The 22,323-nt window shown below is 39.5% G+C and overlaps 1 protein-coding gene across 3 annotated transcripts in view; it reads right to left on the bottom strand.

The window, feature by feature from the left end:
- Positions 1-103: 103 nt before the first annotated feature.
- The window catches only part of NFATC3 (nuclear factor of activated T cells 3), a gene marked incomplete at its 3' end in the record, with an annotated part of 97,493 nt that continues 75,273 nt past the window's right edge, over positions 104-22,323 (bottom strand). Inside the window, exon 10 of one of the 3 annotated variants that reach the window (XM_081107600.1) lies at positions 104-2,262. In XM_081107600.1, coding sequence (XP_080963726.1) covers positions 2,141-2,262 — 122 coding nt within the window. Of the gene's footprint in view, positions 2,263-13,658; positions 13,793-22,323 lie in introns of those variants that run through there. The other 2 variants (XM_081107601.1, XM_081107602.1) reach the window with 2 other exon arrangements.

Below are 22,323 nucleotides of genomic sequence, written 5' to 3'. Positions count from 1 at the left end.
AATGTAAGTCTTTATCTACAAAGCCAAAAAATATTGACTCTTACACCAAAGCTTTTACAAAGCTGATACAAAACTGCTTACATAGTATACAAAGCTCTATTTTAAAATTCAACTTTTATTTTAAATAGGAAAGCATTTCTAGTGCTACAGGCATCAAGGTATTTAAAAGGCATCAAAATTTGGTGCATAGCAACTCTGGATCATAGAGGCTTTTATTCTTGAGGACAACAAAGCAACCCCCAATGGATCCTGCAAAGAGAACTTTTGTAAGAAACCCATGTGAGGCAGCTATACCAGGGACAAAAGGGTGGAGGCAAGTCTGACCAGCTCTGTGGAACTTCATGTTATTGGCCAGCCCCCCACAGCCTCCAAAGGAAGCTGTGGGCTTCCAACCATAGCCCTGAAATATCTCACTACACTACATTTTCAAAGAAAATATGAAAACACCCAGCTCCAAGAGGACCAGAGTGATTTGCTGAAGGACAGACATTTCTTCTTAACTAGTTTTAAGGGAAAAATCTAAAACATGGTTTAAAGAGAGAAAAAAACAAACACTTCCTCATCATGGGTCAATAGCTCCTACCTGGGTGACTATAGGTGGTAGGCAATGAACAAGCTTCCTCTGCCCAGGATTCACTTGGTCTCAGTAGTGAATCCTGGCATCTAGGACCCACAATCCCCTGGAATAACATCAGACCTTTAACCAGCCTAGCACACGGTCTCATATGTAGGCACTCAACAATTTTGCTTTCTGAATAAAGTACATAATTTCACATGAAAACATACTACAAGCTTCAGGAGCTTTGAAATGGCCCAGGCCTTGGACCAAGTAACTTATCCTATTAATGGGAGTGGTAAGGACGGGGCTTGAAGAAAGCACCCAAGTTGGGCACTCCTTTGGTAGACAGCAGGCTGGAGCTTCTTGCTGGCCCCTGTCTTGAGTGCCAGCTTCACCTGCAGCAGCACCAGGGCATCTTTGGTCTGGAGGGTCAGGTTTATGATGCTACCTCATTTTTTTATTTGGCTCAAAGCCTTTTGGGGAAAAGGCTGGTTTTTAGGCCATGCAGATGGAACAGGGTAGGCCAGAATCTTTTTAGGCTGTAAACAGAATGAGGGATAAGCCTTCCGTGCCAGTATGAATCTTAAAAGCTTCCCATCTGGAGTCTTGTGCTTTCTCTGCTCTTGTTCTGAAGCATTGCTCATTTGTGCTTAGTTCCTGACACAACCTGGCCCCTGGAGAGGAGTTAGAACCAGCAAAGTTGTCTAAACCATCATGAGACTTGCTTCAAAGGTTACAGAGCAGCCAAAGGCTAATGCTCCCACTTACAAAAGGACACAAAAAGGAAGAGCACTTGTTTGTAGGATGGCAGGAACTTAAAGCTAGGAAGCTAAAACCTCACCTTTCACAGTCACCTCATAAGTAGCTATCTTACCCAAGGCCCTGAGGGAAAAAAAGCAATTTCAACATGAAGTCAGAATGGAGAGACTGCAGGAATATCTAGAAAGTTACAAAAAGGCTATGCTCTGGAATGTCATTTAATATTCCAACACTTCAATGATTGGAATGGTCTCTTCTCATTTTATCTAACAGTTTACTTTTGAAGAGGTATGAGCTACATTTGGCTTTATTTCCTATGAATCTATAAATGCTTCAGGACACATGCTGAATTTCTGAGGCATAGGTGTGGGCTTGGACAATTTTTTTCTTTTATGTTTGCCTCTGGAAGGTTTTATCAAAAGTTCCTATTTTAAAAATATCATTAAAGCTAAAAGGTCCTTCAAATGACCACAAAGCAGTTCAAATCACTAATTCTAGCTAAGCAATGAGGTCATCTGCAAAAGCAGCACCTCTGAAATGAAGAGCCTGCTGTATTCACACTCAAAGCACCCATCATATAAAAGTATCCTATTCAAAAATAAAAAGCAAAGCTCATTTCCCCAAAGCTCAAACAGCCTCTGCTGTTCCTGATCTTTTACAAAATCTACCCAAGTCCTGAGGTGGAGGACTGCTGCTTTCCCCAGTGATCCCAACTCCTGGCGCCAGTCCTGAAGGCCGCAGAGTTGGAAAACCAAGGTCCAAGGAGAGAAACATGCTGAGAAGTATATGGTGGTGGTGGATGCAAGGTTGCAGCGAGCACTGTCAGAGCTCATCAGATCTTCCTAAATCCAAGGAATCGGGACCAGGGAGGGGAGCCTGCCTGCTCACCCTTGTTCCTTGGGAAACAGAAATCTGAGACATGTCTCTCCCAATTATCTCGTTCACTGAAAAACAAAAGGGAGAGGAATTAGTGACCTCTGAGTGACTGATCATGATGCTCAATGCCAATCTCTATTTCAAAGCCATTTTTCCTCTTGCCACGGCTTTCTATGAAGGTAAAGACAGTGCTTGAAACCTGCTCCTGAGCTAAATGGAAATATTCTATAAACTGTTTCAGATCCCTCATTCTCCCTTTCATTTCAGTTGGGTTGAGAAGGTGGGATGGCTGAGAATAACAGAGAAATGTGCTTACACTCACTCAGCTCATGCTCTAGAGCAGTGGTTCTCAACCTTCCTAATGCCGCGACCCTTTAATACAGTTCCTCATGTTGTGGTGACCCCCAACCATAAAATTATTTTCGTTGCTACTTCATAACTGAAATTTTGCTACTGTTATGAATCGTAATGTAAATATCTGATATGCAGGATATATTTTCATTGTTACAAATTGAACATAATTAAAGCATAGTGATTAATCACAAAAACAATATGTAATTATATATGTGTTTTCCAATGGTCTTAGGCGACCCCTGTGAAAGGGTCGTTCGACTGCCAAAGGGGTCGCGACCCACAGGTTGAGAACCACTCCTCTAGAGCAAAGGATAGGATACTTTTCATAAATGTGTTCACTTTAACCTAACTTCTCCTTAATTTGCATCCCTTTAGGAGAGTTTTCCTTTTTTGATCTTGCAGTGTACCTCATATATAAAGTGAATGAAATGAACGCTTTGTTGAGAGTAAACCACTGGGATTTGGAGGTTATTTTGTTACCCTATGTTTATGAAAGCATCCTTTATCATGTGGGGGCATTTGTATTGTTTCTGATGCTTTCTGATTGCAGGCTCTTGGTTTTCTGTTGTTTTCCATGACTGGGAACACAGTGCTCTATGAGGTCTAGTGCAAAGAATTTCAATCTTACGGAACCAACATAGAAGAAAACACCCCAAATAAGAAACTAGTTCTCTTGCCATGAGAACTCTGATTTGAAATGAAAATTCTTTGCTTTATCAACTAAAGATTCTATTCCCAGGCATATAATAAAAGAACTAAAAAATATCCACATAAAAACTTGTACCCAAATGTTCATATTAACATTATACATGACAGCCCCTATGTAAACAACCCAAATGTCTACAAAATGATGAAGAGATAAACAAAATGTGGCCTATCTATACAACAGAATATTATCTATAATAATAAAAGCATAATATGCTAATTAGACCGGACAACCTCTGGACGAAGCCAGGGCTGCGAGGGAAGCCCAGGTCCTGGGTGCCAGAGGAAAGCTGGTGTCGACAGCCAGGGGAAGGAAGGCCTACTCTTTTTTTTTTTTTTAAACATATTTTATTGATTTTTTTACCGAGAAGAAAGGAGAGGGATAGAGAGTTAGAAACATCAATGAGTGAGAAACATTGATCAGCTGCCTCCTGCACACTCCCTACTGGGGATGTGCCTGCAACCAAGGTACATGCCCTTGACCAGAATCAAACCTGGGACCTTTCAGTTTGCAGGCCGATGCTCTATCCACTGAGCCAAACCAGTCAGGGCAGGAAGGCCTACTCTTATATGAATTTCATGCATCAGGCCTCTAGTCTATATAATAAAAGCTTAAGCGATCATTATGGCGGAATGACCAGAACGACTTGTCGCAATGATGTGCACTGACCACCAGGGGGCAGATGCTCAACACAGGAGCTGCCCCCTGGTGGTCAGTGCGCTCCCACAGGGGGAGTGCTGCTTAGCCAGAAGCTGGGCTCACGGATGGAGAGCATAGCAGCAGTGGCAGGAGCCTCTTCTGCCTCCACACAGCACTACGGAGCAGGGAGCCAAGCGATAAGCAGCGTGCAGGCAGGCAGTAAGGAGTGAGGGCTTCCGGACATCCCCTGAGGGGTCGCAGACTGAGAGGGTGCAGGCTGGGCTGAGGGACAACCCCCTCCTACCCCCAGTGCATGAATTTCGTGCATCAGGCCTATTGTTCAGCCATAAAAAGGAATGAAATTCTAATACATGTTACAACATGGATGAAACTTAAAAACATGCTAAGTAAAAGAAGCCAGACACAAAGGCCATATATTGTTTGATTCCATTTGTATAAAATGGCCAGAACAGGCCAATCCATATAGACAGAAAATAGGCAGTTTCCAGGACTTGTGAGAGTAACTGCTAATGTATATGGAATCTCTTTTTGGAATAATGAAAATGTTCTAAAATTAGACAGTGGTAATGGTTACATAACTATGTGAATATACCAAAAATCACTGAATTGCACACTTTCAAGGCTGTTATAAACAAAAATAGACCAAGATAAAAAAAATTCTACACTTAAGAGTTTGGTGTGGTTGTAGATCAAAGGAGACACAATCATTTTTAAAAAATCTTCAAGCATTAACATCTAATCTTTTTATAGTTTAGGGAGTTAAAAAAATTCTTCAAACTCATATTAATTATGGCTATAAGGAGAAGGGAACTAACACTCATTCCACAAATATTTATTGAACATCTACAGGTTAGACTTTATAATTGAAATTTTATATCTTATTTCAATTAATCTTCACAACATTTAAGATCACTACTACCCTACTTTATCAGTTAACTGAGTCTTTGACAGTTCACATAATTTTTTTAGTAAATAAATGGTAGAGTCAGCTTTAAAATACCTGTCACTTTTTAGAGGCCAAAAGACTAAAGCAGGGAAATCATTTAGAAAAAGAAAATGCAAAGGACCTGTGACAAATGTGATATTAGGGGAGGGAAAGTGGGTATAGTGTGATGGTAGGAAGAGGGAGAGACGAAAGAACTGACTCACCACAACCACCACCACCAAGGTTTTGAATTTAGAAAGAATGGTGCTGTCACTATTGGAAATAAGCTGAGGAGGAATTTAGAGGAGGAATATGGAAGGTGGTTAGGTAGGTTACATCTGGAATTGGAAATTAGAATATCCAACTGGAAAAATCCTGTGGGCAAAGGACTACAGTGAATGGTCAGAGCAAAGAGATTTAGGCATCTTCATGCTAGGAACCTGGAGAATGGGCTAAGTTTTATAGTTTCACCAAAGAGCAGAAGGCTTAAAATAATGAGTGGGAGTAGCATTGTACTCTGGTAAGATAGGACCTGAGGAAGCACATATGTAAGCAGAAGAGTTGCCTAGAAATTAGCTTTGATTTGAATACGTGCTCTGCTACTAACTCCATGTGTGTCCTTGGACAAGTTACTTCACTATCTAAGACTCCACTTCATTTTACAATTATGGTGTTAAACTAATGAAATTTCTTTCAAGTGTAGAAGTATATTTTTATGTAAATGACAAATTTTTAAATGGCAACACTCAGAAAGGCAAAGAAATGAAGGATGAAGATTTGGTTTGATTGTGGTTAGTACTTAATGTAGAATAGTAAAGAAGTAGGAACTAGAAGCTAAAGGAATCTAATTACAAAAGTGATGATTAATCAGTGCTGGCAAGCTAGTAATCACTAATTGAGACCAGTTTTTGAAGGTATTGGGTACAGACCTATGAGAGAGGGAGAGGATGCTTTTTAAGTAAATTTTCTAGACTAGGATTTATTAACTATCCATGGTGGTTTGCAAAGGATGGAATTAATCCAAACCTATTCCTGACTGTTAGAAATAACTAGCAGCTATGGAATGTAAGTTTCTATGTAAATGAAAAGTTACAAGGATGTTTTGCATGACAGGACATTTTCTCTTCAGTTTCCTCCTAAGTGTAATGGATATTTAAAACACACACACACAATACCCATATAGTACTTAGTGAGAATATAAAGGGGACCTAAATAGACTAAAGTAGTCCTTGGCACCCCTGTTATTTCAAACTACATAATAAACTGTTTTCAGCCCTAGCCGGTTTGGCTCAGTGGATAGAGCATCAGCCTGCGGACTGAAGAGTTCGATTCTGGTCAAGGGGACATGCCCGGGTTGCAGGTTCAATCCCCAGTAGGGGGAGTGCAGAAAGCAGCCGATCAATGATTCTGTCTCATCGTTGATGTTATTATCTCTCCCTCTCCCTTCCTCTCTGAAATCAATAAAAATATATTTTAAAAAGGAAAGGAACAGCGTTTTCAGTGTGGATTCTATGTGTGGATCTATGGGCTAGTACCACACAAAGAGGGAGCACAAGGATGGCCCATGATCTCTGTGCATGGCCTCTAACATTACTCATCATTTTAAATTATCAGTAGGCATCATGGTTTGTCTCTCAAATAGGTTGTGAGCTCCTGAAAGGCAAGGGCCTTATTACTGAGAAAACATTAATTTTTGATGACTGAATAAATGGATCCTAATTCGATACAATTACTTCGAGGTTATTTGGAGCGAGTGCACTGAGAGTTCATTAGGGCAGGAAGGGGACCAGTGAATGTGACTGAGACGAACACATGACATCTGATTTTGACTTTGGGAGTGTCTACTTCAGACAGGTCTCACAGCAGTGACAAAGAGCCAAACACAGAAGCAAGTACCCACCCAGGTCACATTCAAGTCACCTTTTCTTATCACCTAACAGTTCCAAAATTGTAATTTCAGAGATGATCCAGGCAGCCACGCAACACACCTTTTTTAATTCTTATCTCATTGTTCAAGTATTAAAACTGCCAAGGGGTTAAAAATGGTGCTTTCTCGTTACCAAAAACCACATGATGTGTAGTTTTCCTGTGTTTTTATGAGGACGTCAATGCTTCATTTTCTTGAGGATGAGTCTTCATCAAGCAATATTCACCCATTACCAAGTACACTGATCGTAAGTATGAACCTGTCGTTTTCTGAAGTAGCCAAGTGGTGTCATTAAGCAAAAGCCTGATTGAAGCTGTGCTGTTTTGTGGTTTTTTGTTTTTTTAATATGCTTTTATTGCTTTTAGAGAGGAGTAAAGAGGGAGTGAGAGAGACATCGATGGGCTGCCCCTACACACGCTCCCCTACTGGGGATCGAGCCTGGGCACATGCCCTGACCCCAAATCGAACCAGTGACTTTTAGGTGTATGGGACAATGTTTTCTGTCTGGTGTGCCTAACCTCACTTAGTTGAAGGCACCTGGAAGGTTCTTGACAGGTTAGGATTTTAAGACTACAATAAAGTCAAGATTTTCCACAAAGAAAGCACTCAAGCCAACTATACTCAGATATACTTAACACATTGTTTGCGGGTAGTTTTTATCACGCGCTAACAGGTGGCGCGGGCCATTTTTGCTAATTTTTTGTGCAAAAGGCAACGTTCAGTAAAATTACGATAACTTTAGTTTACGTATTTATACGTTACCCGCATTCTACCGCTCGTCTATAAAAAACATATTAATATGTGTCCCGCGCTCTACTACACTGGTAGAACGTATAAATACGTAAAACATGTAAACACGTTTCCCACATACAATGTGTTAATACATATTAATATGATATTAATCCTATCTAATAATAGACAAACATGGTAACTGACCATACCTTCGCTACGCCCCCCACTGGATAATCAGCAAGATATGCAAATTGACCAACAACAAAGATGGAGGTTAATTTGCATACATAGGCGCGAAGTGGTGGAAGTGGTGGAGCCAAGACAAGGCGGCTCCGGCCGGAGCGAAGGCCTGGGTCCCGGGTGCCGGAGGAAAACCAGTGCCGGCATCCAGGGGAAGGGAAGGCCTATTGCATGAATCTTTTCGTGCAACAGGCCTCTAGTATTAAAATATAATAACTAGTAGATTTAAATTCCTGTAGGGCAGGGACCTACCTTGTCTATCTTTGTTCTCCACTGAATCTTTATGTACCACTTACATAAAGTGCTGAATAAAATTACTTGCCAATTTAATCTTTAATATAATCCAGAGACTTGAAAAAACCAAACAAAAATTATGCTCATTACAGGTGAATACTGAATATGAATTTTAGGACGGGGGTCAGAACTGTAACAAAGAAGTCCTTTCACTGTCCTCTAGCAGAAACTCAAGCTCAGTGTGGTATATAAGTCTACTGCTCTCCTTTGCCCCTTCTTTAGGCTGGGAGCTCTGGGTTATGCTCAGGTTACCACCTCAAGCTTCCTAAGATATCTTTCTTCTTTTTTTTATTAATCCTCATCAGAGGATATTTTTCCATTGATTTTTAGAGAAAGTGGAAGGGAGAGTGAGAGACACACAGAGAAACATGGATGTGAGAGAGACACATGTATCGGCTGCCTCCACACATGCTCCCCGACCAACGCCAGCAATTGAGCCTGCAACCAAGGTCTGTGCCCTCGACCAGAATCGAACCAGGGACCTTTCAGTTCATGGGCCAACGCTGTATTCACTGAGCCAAACTGGTTAGGGCCTGAGACATCTTTCTAATGTGACTGACCAAAATTTGAATTTCAACTTAAGCAAGTCCAAATTATTATTGGTAAACAAATCTATGATGTAATTCATACTGTAAATCATTAAGAGTCTTGATAAATTCAATATGTAAGTCATTTCTTAAAAATACTGTTTGCAATTTCATTTTTCACTTCCTTTTGAATGTATTTGTGTATGAATTTATTGATCTACTTAAACTCTAGTCTACAAAGTATGTGAGGTGGCTTTATTTGCTGATTTATTTTTTTACCAATTTAAGATTCTATATCAGCCATGGGCAAACTATGGCCCGTGGGCCGGATCCGGCCCGTTTGAAATGAATAAAACTAAAAAAACAAAAACAAAAAAAAGACTGTACCCTTTTATGTAATGATGTTTACTTTGAATTTATATTAATTAGTTCACACAAATACTCCATCCATGCTTTTGTTCTGGCCCTCCGGTCCAGTTTAAGAACCCATTGTGGCCCTTGAGTCAAAAAGTTTGCCCACCCCTGTTCTATATAATAAAAGGCTAATATGCAAATCGACTGAATGGTGGAACGACCAGTCATTATAACGCACACTGACAACCAGGGGGCAGATGCTCAATGTAGGAGCTGCCCCTTCGTGGTCAGTGCGCTCCCACAGGGGGAGTGCTGCTTAGCCAGAAGCCAGGCTCATGGCTGGTGAGCACAGCGGTGGTCTCAGGAGTCTCTCCTGCCTCTGCGGCAGCACTAAGGATGTCCGACTGCTGGCTTAGGCCCACTCCCCTAAACCACCAGTCGGACATCCCCCAAGGGCTCCCGGACTGCAAGAGGGCACAGGTCAGGCTGAGGGACCCCCCTTGCCCCCCGAGTACATGAATTTTGTGCACCAGGCCTCTAGTAAGAACATAAAGAGTTATTTATGCCCCTACTAAATTTTATCATTTCCTGCTTTAAAGAGTAGAGTGAATTAAAAGCCTAAAACAAAAGTCAACAACCCTCAACAGCCATACTAAGAGGTTATGTAGGTCATAGCATTTGGCCCACTTGTGGCAACCCCCATCCTCAACTCCTACTACCCCAACACCTGGATTGCTTGTGCCACCACAACAGAAGTAGAGCATCAACAATATGTGCTGTAGGAAAAAACACCTTTTTTTTATCCAAGAAATAAGCAGTCTACTGAACAGCTATTTCTACACACAAGAATGAGGTATTTCAGTAACATCAGACCTCTTATTAGCTATTTCCAATGCTGAAGGATTTAGAGTTAGAGCTAACAAGTGTGGAATGGTATGAAGTCTCCCCACCAGGTGGAGAGGAGCAGGGAAACCCAGGCAGATGCTTTGTCATATACAGAAAAGTCCAAAGGTCTTTATAGCTAACAACTGAGCCTCTTGAACATTTTTGTAAAAGATTTTTCGATATAATTAGACTCCATTTTATATATTTCATCTTGAAGCTGCAATGAACATACAAAGTTTGGCAAATTTATCTTTTCTTTCCTTCCCTACACCATAAGATTAAAGGTATATTCATTCTCTGGTAAACAATTTTATGGAGACATTATATTTTATAAAATGAAGGCTATATGTAGGTGCGATAATTTTTTGAATTTCACTTGGAGAAATGAGAAATTTGGAAGTAAAGGGATAGAAATAATTTTAAATGGGTGAAAAATCTAGTATTACTTTTGGTTTACTACTCTATAGCACAGTTTTGCTAAGATTTACTTTTAGATTATTTGATAAGTTATAAAAACACTATCTAGCCCTAGCCAGTTTGGCTCAGTGGACAGAGCATTGGCTTGCAGACTCAAGGGTCCCAAGTTGGATTCCAATCAAGGGCACATACCCGGTTTGCCCCAGTAGGGGGCATGCAGGAGGCAGCGGAACAATGATTCTCTCTCATCATTGATGTTTTTTTCTCTCTCTCTTTCTCCGTCTCTTGAAATCAATAAAAAAAAATTTTTTAATATATAAAACAAACAAAAACAAAAGAACACCATCTAAATACATGAAATACTTAATTCACTATTTATGGCATGAGCTGAAGAATTAATTTCCATTTATAAAAATCTGATGAATTTGCCTTCACAAGCTAAAGACAGAAAAAAGTTCCTGAAAATTTAGGAGGTAACTGTTAACTGTCCTAGTTCATTCTTCTCTGGTAACTGAGTTTGCCTAGTCTCATGGCCACTCAGCTACAGACTCCTTTCCCAGTTTTCCCTTTATAGCTAAGTATGGCCATGTGATTTGTTTTCTCCAATGAAATGTAAGTGAAAGTGATGTGTGCATCTTTCTCATCACTTGCTTGATACCCTCTCCTTCCCCACCCCTTACTTTGAGCTAAAACTCAAAGTGATGACTCTACTCTGACAATACCTAAGAAATGAAAGGAATCCCGATCTCTGAATTACCATGAGGTGCGAAAGAAACCTCCAACGTGGTTCAGTCATTGTATTTTGGGAATTCCATTATAGTAACCTAGCTTATATTATTATTTAATCTTTACCCTAGGATATGTTTTGCATTGATTTTAGAGAGAGAAAGGAGAGGGAGAGGGGAGAGGAGAAAGAGAGAGGGAGAGGGGAAGGAGAGGGAGAGAGAGAGAGAAAGAAAAACATCAATTAGTTGCCTCCTGAATATGCCCCAACCAGGGATTGAACCGGCCACATTTTGGTATACTAGACAGTGCTCCAACCAACTGAGCCACACCAGCCAGGGCCTAGCCTATATTATTATTATCTTTTAAGCCAACTTTAAAAATACACACACACACACACACACACACACACATATATATTTTTTTACTGATTTCAGAGAGGGAGAAGGATATGGAGACAGAAACATCAATGATTTCATTGATCAGTTTACCTCCTGCACGCCCCCTATTGGGGATTGAGCCCAAAACAGGAGTTGAACCGTGACCTCTTGGTTTATAGGTCAGTGTTCAACCACTGCGCCACACTGGCCAGGCCCTAGGTTATATAATTGACGAAAATAAAACTCACCACCAAAAAGGTAACAAAGAAAGAATATTTATGTATTTTAAGCAAGAACCAAAATAACCAGTTTGAAGTCTATCATGCCAGCTTTTTAAGAGTTAAATTTTACCCTGAACCCTAGTCAGCCTCTAACCACAGAACAGACTGAAAATATTATGCACAATGATTGAAGATGTCCTTTACTTTTAATATTAGCTTTAATACTAGTAAAGAAAAATTATGACACTTTTCCCCACCATAACTGACTGAGGGGGTGATTAGTCCCGTTACTAGGGTCCTTTCTTTTTAAGAAACGTATGTGTGCCAAAACGGTTTGGCTCAGTGGATAGAGCGTCGGCCTGCGGACTGAAAGGTCCCAGGTTCGATTCCGGTCAAGGGCATGTACCTTGGTTGCAGGCACATCCCCAGTAGGAGATGTGCAGGAGGCAGCTGATCGATGTTTCTCTCTCATCGATGTTTCTAACTATCTCTCTCCCTTCCTCTCTGTAAAAAATCAATAAAACATATTTGAAAAAAAAAAGAAAAAAAAAGAAACGTATGTGTGTGTTGCTATACTCAATGTCTTTCAGATCTTTCCTCTAGAAAAGGTTAATCTCCAGGTGAGTGAACAGAACACAGGTACCTGAAAGTATACTCAAGCATCAGCATGTACCCTTTTGTATCAGCAAAAAACTGAAATACGAAAAAACCTCTAAAACTTTCTAATTTGGGTTAAGATATGAGATTAGAATTTTAGGATTAACAGAAGATTCTGTTATTTCTCTCTTTTTTCACATTGTGTATTTTCTCTGTATAGTCTTGTCTATTTCTATATACTGTTGACTCCCACATTTATTACCTCTAGGGGCCAAACCTGCGTTCCGGAGCCATAAATCCTAAATCCACATGACTCATTTCACCACCCGTGTTATGGATCCCATATGTTTCTTTCAACACCTTGCTCCATCAATTTTCTTTACTCTTCCATTTCTTTAATCAATCTACCCACCTCCCCTCCTGGATCCTTCTCATTGTTGCTTAAATATGGGTAAGCCTACTTCAAACAAGTAAGAAAGCAAACAAAAACCCTAGACTCCACATTACCCTCTATATCTAATTTTTTCCTTTCACTGCTTAATATCTTAAAGGAGTTATCTATACTGCCTGCTGTTTCTATGTTCTTACCTCCTGTTCATGCCTTAGTCACTCATTAATCTCTTTACTCCACATAAACACTTACCAAGATCATTGCTTCACACACAGGAAGAGCAATGGGGTAAACATAGGAAAAAATAAGTTTTAATCTTGGTTCAGCTGTGATGTAACTAGGGCAATTAATCTTTCTTCAACTGATTTTCTGAACCATAAGATGAGGAAATTAACTTAAATCCTTCTGGTTTATAACTCCTCTGGTTTTACAGATATGCAGGAATTTAGTTGCCACTTTTATTCCTTTCATAATTAGAGACAAGAATGGTGTGAGACCACGGTATGTCCTGCTTCTAGAAGTCAAGGTTTTGGTGCCCTGTTTGATATCCTAAATATAAAGATTTGGGGTAGTGAACATGATTTCTAAGCCCCTTTCCAAATCTAAATTGCCTAGGCCCCTGCCTCACAAACACTGATTCCATTTCTGTGAAATCCTTCCAAATGGAGCCCAAAATGAACTACCAGGAGTGAAACATGGCCTATAGGGCAGGCGATCCAGGTTGCCTTTGATATATATAATTTCCTGCTTTATTTCCATTCCATTGTGCCGCCCATCAAAAAAGAATACTTGACCAGAAATGAGTAGGCTTATACACCTGATTAGCAATCCAATTTACTCAGTACCCAACCACTGAATTCATATAGATGAGCCTCTCTTTCTGCTTTGGTTTAATAGATCCAGTTAAACACTTGCCTTTTATTTAAATCCAGACTAAAATTATAAGCATAAATGTGAGAGCCAGAGTATGGTGAGATTTAAAAAGAAGAGTCTTATAGTGCCAAAGATAACGAGTGGGCCTATCAAGAAGGTGCCCACATATACCCCCTCCTTTGTAACACATGCAAATCCAGCCACAGCATGCAAATACCAGACTTGGGCACAAAAACAATGACACATTTCAAACAACACTCACCCTCTAGATTCTCCAGAAAGGAACTGGACATGAGAGCTCATTGTGGTTAGGCCATTTCTCTGCTGAACCTGATGGCTGGTGTTCCAAGTCAGATATAAACTGGTCTGTGTCAAAGAAGACAATATCACTACTGAATGGAACAAACCAGAGGGTAACTTAATCTACTACATGCCCAGGCTGTTTTTCTATAAGCAAGAGGAATTTAATTGTCCTTTATCTGTCAATTACTGCACAAAATGACTCCCCACATTTTACAAAATAATACGAATATTGGAGTCCAGAAACTTTAGGAGGTAATAACTGATTTATTTTCTAAAATTAAAAGTGCAGCCCTAGCTGGTTTGGCTCAGTGGATAGAGCGTCGGCCTGTGGACTGAGGGGTCCCGGGTTCAATTCCCGTCAAGGGTACATGCCCGTGTTGCAGACTCAATTCCCAGTAGGGGGCATGCAGGAGGCAGCCAATCGATGATTCTGTCTCATCATTGATGTTTTATCTCTCCCTCTCCTTTCCTCCTCTCTGAAATCAATAAAAAAATATATATATATTTTTAAAAGTGCCCTAACCGTTTTTGCTCAGTGGATAGAGCGTTGGCCTTCGGACTGAAGGATCCCAGGTTCGATTCCAGTCAAGGGCATGTACCTTGGTTGCGGGCACCTCTCCAGTAGGGAGTGTGCAGGAGGCAGCTGATCAATGTTTCTCTCTCATTGATGTTTCTAACTCTCTATCCCTCTCCCCTCCTCTCTGTAAAAAAATCAATAAAATATATATTAAAAAAAAAGTGCAAGCCCTGGCCAATAGCCCAGTTTGTTAGAGGATCATCCTGATGTGCTAAGGTTGCGGGATTTGATTCCAGGTTGAGGGCACATACAAGAATCAACCAATGAATGCATAAATGAGTGGAACAACAATTCGATGTTTCTCTCTCTCAAATCAATAAAAATTAAAAAAAAATAAAAGTGCAATAATTTGAAAAGTTACAATGATGGTTTTCAGTGATTTAAGAGATAGATTTAGTTTTAAATAAACTAGTTTTTATTAGATTAGCTCTATTTGTAGTTTCCAAATACTCATCTATGGCTACATCAGAATTATCTGGGCACTTAATAAAAATCTAAATTCCTGGGCTCTACTTCAGACCACAGAATCAAAATATCTAAGGGTGGCCTGGCCAGTGTGGCTCAGTGTTTGAACATGGACCCAGGAACAAGAAAGTCACCAGTTTGATTCATGGTCAGGGCACATGCCCAGGTTGCAGACTCAATCCTCAGTGGGGGACACGCAGGAGGTAGCCGACTGATGTTTCTCTCTCATCTCATCGATGTTTCTTTCTATCCCTATCTAAAAATCAATAAAAACATATTTTTAAAAATGTCTAAGGGTAGCCCTGGCTGGTGTTGCTCAGTGGTTAGAACGTTGGCCTGCACACCCAAGGGTCGAGGGTTCGATTCCGCTTAAGGGCATGTACCTGGGTTGCAGGTCCCATCTCTAGCCCTGGTTGGGGAGCAGGCGGAGGCAACCAATCAAGATGTCTCTGTCACATCCATGTTTCTCTTTCTCCCTTCCGTCCCTCCCTCCCCTCCACTCTCTAAAATTCAATGGAAAAATATCCTCGGGTGAGGATTTTTAAAAAATGCCTAAGGGTAGGAGCTCAGAAAAACTATATGCACATGAAAAGTTGGGGGGTGGGGTGGTCACAGAGGAATATTTTTAAACTAAAGTTCACATCCATTAGCGCAGTGGTTCTCAACCTTCTGGCCCTTTAGATACAGTTCCTCATGTTGTGACCCAACCATAAAATTATTTTCATTGTTACTTCATAACTGTAATGTTGCTACTGTTATGAATCATAATGTAAATATCTGATATGCAGGATGGTCTTAGGTGACCTGTGAAAGGATCGTTCGACTGCCAAAGGGGTCGCGACCCACAGGTTGAGAACCGCTGCATTAGCAGGTTATGAAATCCATTCAGCAAACTAAAATCAGTATTTTAAAAAGGGAACAAAGTAGAAGATAGCAGTCTGCATTTTGTAAAAATAAAGATTAAGAATTGGTTTTTGAGCCCTAGCTGGTTTCGCTCAAGTGGATAAGAGTGTTGGCCTGCAGACTGAATGGTCCCAGGTTCGATTCCAGTCAAGGGCACATGCCTGGGTTGCGGGCTTGATCCTCAGCAGGGGGTGTGTAGGAGGCAGCCAATCAATGATTTTCTCCCATCATTGATGTTTCCCTCTCTCTCTCTCCCTTTCTCTTTGAAATCAATAAAAATATATTTTTAAAAAAAGAATTGCTTTTTGAGTCTTTTGTTATTTGTATATGTTTTTGTTATATACTATGTCATGCTATAAAGCTTCTTATCATGGGAAGCTGTGATAAATGTTTGAAAATCATTATACACAAGAAGAGTCACTATTGGTCAGTTTTGTCTGGATAGTGGCTGACATAATAAATGCCCAGTTAGAATCCAAAGTAAAATGAGGCAAAGCCTCCTCCTTTGGCCTATAAGAAAATAGTTTTGGCCTTTGCAGTACAACTTCAAACAAAAGGACCTAACTATGAATCCTAGAACGCTTTTTTCATCTTGGAAGAGAAGATGAAAACAGTAATTAATACTCTTGTCTTAAGCAGATAAAGAAGGGAAAACAAGGGAGGAGCCAATCTGTGCAAAATGCAGCCTCACTAAAGGGGTAAAAAAACCCCAAAAAACAAATCTGTGGTGTTTAGGCAAAATTTTTCTGCCTTAAGCTTTTTTAATACTGAATTTGAGTTCACTCACCTAGTCTTCGATTCCAGTATGTACAAAGGATTTTTATTATCAATCTCCTTTCTGACAGTGCCCAATCTCCACAACTGAATTCTCCAAACAGACTTGAAGCTGTTGTAGAAGACTGGATTCCAAGTAAAACGGCGCATAAGTTAAAAGAAAGAAACTCAGGAAGAAAGCTAAGAGGCCAAAAGATACTGAGGGCTTTTGTGAGTTGGCTAAAGCAATAGTCATTTCAGATAGTGCTTATGGAAACTTGCAGTCCTTGAGACATCTTTCTAGTTCCTTGAACCACTACTGACAGCTCGAAAAACTATCTAATTCATTATTTCCTATCACAAAAACTTTGACCAAACATCTAAAGAAGAATTAACACTAATCCATCTTAAACTCTCCCAAAAGATTAAGGAGGAAGGAATACTTCCTTAACTCATTCTAAGGCCAGCAATGCCCTGATATCAAAGCCAGACAAAAACACTTCAAGAAAAATCCCCTATGAATTTTGCTACAAAATAGTAGCAAACTGAATCCTGCCGCATATTAAAATAATTATACATCATTACCAAGTGAGATTTATTCCCAAAATGCAAGGATGGTTCATCAAATGAAAATCAATTACTGCCCTGGCCAGTGTGGCTCAGCTGGTTGGGCATCTTCCTGTGCACCAAAAGGTTGCCAGTTTGATTCCCAGTCAGGGCACATGACCAAGTTGTGGGCTCAATCCCCTATAGGGGGTGTGCAGGAGGCAGCCAATCTATGTTTCTCTCTCATCAATTTCTTCTCTTTCTCCCTTCCTCTCTTTCTAAAAAAAAATCAATAAAAAAAAATATCGAAATCAATTACTAGGATGGAAGGTAAAAAAACACATGTTCATCTCAATTGACACAGAAGCACCTGACAAATTTCAAAGTCCTTTAACAAAAAAAAAAAAAAAAAAAAAAATTACCCCACAAATTAGGAACAGAAGGGAATTTCCTCAAAATGATAAGGCCCTATATGAAAAACTCTCAGACAACATTATACTCAATTGTGAAAGTCTGAAACCTTTTACCTTAAGATAAAAGACATGACAAAGACATCCACTTTTGCCACTTCTATTCGACATAGTATTGGAAGTTCTAGCCAGAGCAATTAGGTTAAAGAAATAAAAGGCATCCAAATGAGAAAGAGGTAAAATGATCTCTATTCACAAATGACATGATATTATACACAGAAAGCTCCAAAGAATCCACATACAAAAAATGTTAGCACTAATAAATTAAGCCAACAATTATAAGCTAAAATTAACACACAAAATTCAGTTGTATTCTATAGTCATTCAATGAACAATTCCAATTACAATAGCATCAGAAAGAATAAAAGGAATTAACCAAGGAGGTAAAACATCTGTACACTGAAAATGACACACTGCTAGCCCTAGCTGATTTGGCTCAGTGAATAGAGCATCGGCCTGCAGACCGAAGGGCCCCAGGTTGGATTCCGGTCCAGGACACGTATCTCAGGTACAGGCTCCTCCCCAGCCCAGGCCCTGGTTGGGGAGCAAGCAGGAGGCAATCAATCAATGTGTTTCTCTCACATCGATATTTCTCTCTGTCTTTCCCTCTCTCTTCCACTCTCTAAGAATCACTGGGAAAATATCCTTGGAGTAAACTAACTAACTAAATAACAAATACAACTCAATCAAAAAACAGGCAAAAGATTTGACTAAACATTTCTTGAGAGAAGATATACTTACTGACCAATAACCTCATGTAAGGGTGCCAACATAGTCATTAAGGCAATGCAAATCAAAACCACAATGATATACCACTCACACCCATTTAGGATGGCTATTCTTGTTAAATCTTTAAAGGAAGTTCTTTCATGTTACAGTACAAAAATATTTCCAAGATTCAATATATAGAGACAGCAAAATACATAATTGTATGTATATACGTAGTATGCTAGTAAACATACGGAAAAAATAAACAATTGCTATAAATACATAAAATAGCTCTGGAGTGACAGTCACGAAACTGGTAACTCCAATTGCCCATATAAAGGACAACTGGGTACCTAAGGAGAGAGACTTTTCACTATATATATTTTGTTGTACCTTTAGTATTTTTAACATATGAATTCATGGCTTTTTAAAATCCCCAATAAAATAAAATTTAAAAACTCCCATTCTACATAAAAATCACCTACAGATCTTTAAATACACAAGATGACTATAAGGGACTTAATTTGTTCCTTATTCTTGTAGATGTAAAGCTAGAATGCCTGTAAAAATCACTCTCAACCCTTCCCTATCTTCCATCAGAATTAAAGAGTTTCCCATGTTTTCTCCTGTCCAGACAGACAGGCTAAAGGTTGGCTTTAGACATGTAAAAGAAAGATATCTTCAGATAAGATTTATTTAAATATATTTACCTAAGTTTTATCAAAAGCTACAATCACTGGCAAAATATAACCTTGTAATGCATAGTCAGAGAATTGCAACCAAACTACAAAAGCTGAACTGTGGCCTAAAATTATTTCTCATTTAAAATATTTCTGTCCCTGTGAATGGTCCATTTTCAAAAGGACTCAAAAACAGGATATGAATTTTAAAATAGAATACATCTTTAGACACTGGCTTTGTATCTTACACATGGCCGACAAACATAAAAATGTTTATTGTGTTTATAGAGGTAAGATGATATAATCAATTATAGTTACTTCAGAAACCACTAAACACATGTGAGACAATCTAAATTTCAGACAGACCTGGATTCAAATGCCAGTCCCTGTGTTTGTTGCCATCTAATACCAGAAAGTGCTTCAGCTCCCTGAGCTGCATCTCTAAAAATAAAGCTAATAAATTCACTTTTCACAGATAGCAGGAAAAAAAAACTAACGACTAGAAAAGTACCTAGCACAGTACACAAAAATGTGTTTTATTATCAAGAAAGAGAAACCATCATTCATTAATTATTTTAAATATACTTTTGAAGTGAACTTATTTTGAAGACTTTTGATATGCTGGTTATTTAGTGGGAGGCTCTCTTGGATCTTTCCCAGCAGTGAGTCTGAAAATTAAATTTTCTTATTTTATGTCCAAGAATGTTCATGTCTAAGGTCTTGAATTCCCATAACAATGCATTCTGCATGAGACATGATTCAAAACCTACATGAACAGTACTTAAGGCACCTTTCTGCCTCTGGAATTATTTACCATAAATATGTGAGGATAGATGGTACATGCATGTTTCCCAGGAAGAGGATTCATGAGTTACCCAGAGTCCCATTTAAAGGAGAAAGTTCAGACCCAGCCGGTGTGGCTCCATGGGTGAGCATTGGCCCACGAACCAGGACGTCATGGTTCAATTCCTAGTCAGGGCACATGCCCGGGTTATGGGATAGATCCCCAGTAAGAGGCGTGTAGGAGAGAGCTGATTGATGATATTTCTCTCTCATTGATGTTTCTACCTCACTCTCACTCTCCATTCTGCTCTCTAAAATCAACAGAAATATATTTTTTTAAAAAGGAGAAAGTTCAGTATTTACCTCCCTTCAGCCCAGGGCCCCTAACTGACTATAATACCTCATTTGTCCCCCCCGCCCCCATTATAATACCTCATTTGTGACATACTCTTACCATTGATTATGCATGCATTTCTTTTATTTATTTAAATACAATAAACACCAGTGAAATGATTATCCAACACGTGAAAGAGATCGTTGATAATAGTTACTTCTCTGCTCTTCCATACCAGCCTCCTGCTCCCCCCCCCGCCCCCACAGATAACCACCTGAATCTTGTGTTTAACATGCCCTTGCTACTTGAAAGCAGGCTCTTCTTCTTGTCACCTATATACAGAACTGCAACAGCTGAGGTCACATCTAGAGTCCCTGTTTACAGTCAAATTAGCAATTGCCCTACATTCAGGATCAGTGTGTTATTGCACAGAGCCTGCAAGTGGCAGTGTCAGTTTTCACCACAGCAGCAGGCCAGGCTATATTTAACATGTACCCTCTTTGCTGAAGAGCTGCAGCTGCGGCTCTATTAGTTTGTGAACAAAGGAAGACAAGTGCGAACTGAGGGGCTCTAATGGAAAGTTGTAACTGGACTCAGCTCAATCATAAATTAACCAGGCCTGTATTTAAAGGTCTGTCTTAACAATACTATAATCTTAATTAAAATGCTAAAAAATACAACTGTGACAATGCCTCTATTTCTGTACTGTTTTAATATTTATCATTTGACCCCAAAATGGGGACATACACACTATAAAGCACATAAATATTTAGGAAAAATTACAGCTCTAGGCATATAAACTAACATGAGTAAGAACTTATTGATAATTTTATACATATAGAACACATTTTTCAACTAGGGGCAATGCTACTCTAGCTAGCAAAGAAAAAAGCAAAAATAGTTTTGTATAATGCCCTCATTGATTGAAAAAGTAGATATTACAGCCTTACAAGTGGACTGCTTGAAAGTGAACATGGCTTGGCAAAGGTCAGTATTCTGCTGTTGGTTATTACGTTGAGAAATTCCCCCTAAGGAGGGAGCCACCCTACTCTGAAACAGAGAAATGCTTCTGGGACTCTTCTGAGCTTGAAAGGCTGATTATGAGGGACCCAAATCACCTCAGTGAAACTGAACAAGGATAATTGTAAAGTTTAATCATGGATTCCAAGAACAAATATACAAAAAGACATGAGGGGAAGACAGGAGGGAGAGAAAGGATGTGACTTAGCCAAACTTATGACTCACTAAACCAACAGCAAGACAGAGCTAAGAAAATCCCCAGACCTCAGGCCATATTGATAAAATCTTCTGCACAAGGAAGGTGACAGTCCCAATCCTCTCTGAGCTGGTAAGAGTATATTCCCTTTCAGATACTGCACTATGAAAAGGAACTAAAAACACAGGGTTCAAGTAGAGGGAAACTACCATGTTGATGAGGGTGAAGGAAGGGTGCAGTTGCTGGAGTGTTTTTAAGACTAGAAAAGAAATCAAGATTTCACACATGTGAAAGGCTATTATAAGGAGAACTTCGAAGATTTGTTCTACAGTAATCCAGAGGCATCAGAGCCCACATAAAACAAGGGCAGCTTGAACTCAAAAGGCCCTGAGATGTTCCAAAGAAGTTGGCGAGGAAGAGACACATAGGAGTATATTATCACTAGGGTGAACTCTGGTGTGAAAGAGAAGTATCCAGTAGAGACTTAAAAACTTCATTTATGCCCTCGTCGGTGTGGCTCAGTTGGTTGGGCATCATTCCATGTATCGAAAGGTTGTGGACTCACTGGTAGGGGGCGTGTAGGAGGCAGCTGATCAATGTTTCACTCTCACATTGATGTTTCTCTCTCTCCCTCTCCTTTCCCCCTCTCTCTAAAAATCAATAAAGTCTTTAAAACAAACAAACAAATAAATAAATAAAACTTTATTTATAATGAGAATCTAATAATCTTAATATTGCCTTGACTTCTCTCACAAACCCAGGCCCTACAGAGAAAATGACACCTCTTTAATCTATTCTACTTGCTCTACCCCTACAGTTTCAACCTTCAGGTTGATGAGAAACATGATTACAGATATTGGGAAAACTCCTAGGGTACTGAATTAGGAGTCAGGAGACTTGGGTATTAGTCTTTACACTACTAACTCAGTGTTTTACTCTGGATGCATACTTAAGACTCTATAAAACTCAGATCTTTATAAAATGAGGGAGCTGTATTAGGGTATTTCCACCTATATAAGTCTTGAATTTCTGAGCTGAGGTGCACTAGTATCTTCTCTGTTAAATCTCATTGAATTTACAATAAAAAATTAAGGTGATAATGTCCACATTTCTAAAACTAACAGTCAAGTAACACTTGAATGATTCCTAACAAACTCCATCCTACTTAAAAACTTCAATAAAAAG

The sequence above is a fragment of the Myotis nattereri genome (genome assembly GCF_964212035.1).
Source record: "Myotis nattereri genome assembly, chromosome: 15".
In the NCBI taxonomy this organism is placed as follows: domain Eukaryota; kingdom Metazoa; phylum Chordata; class Mammalia; order Chiroptera; family Vespertilionidae; genus Myotis; species Myotis nattereri.
Note: the sequence above shows the minus strand (reverse complement) of the source record. Positions and strands in the feature narration are given on the sequence as shown.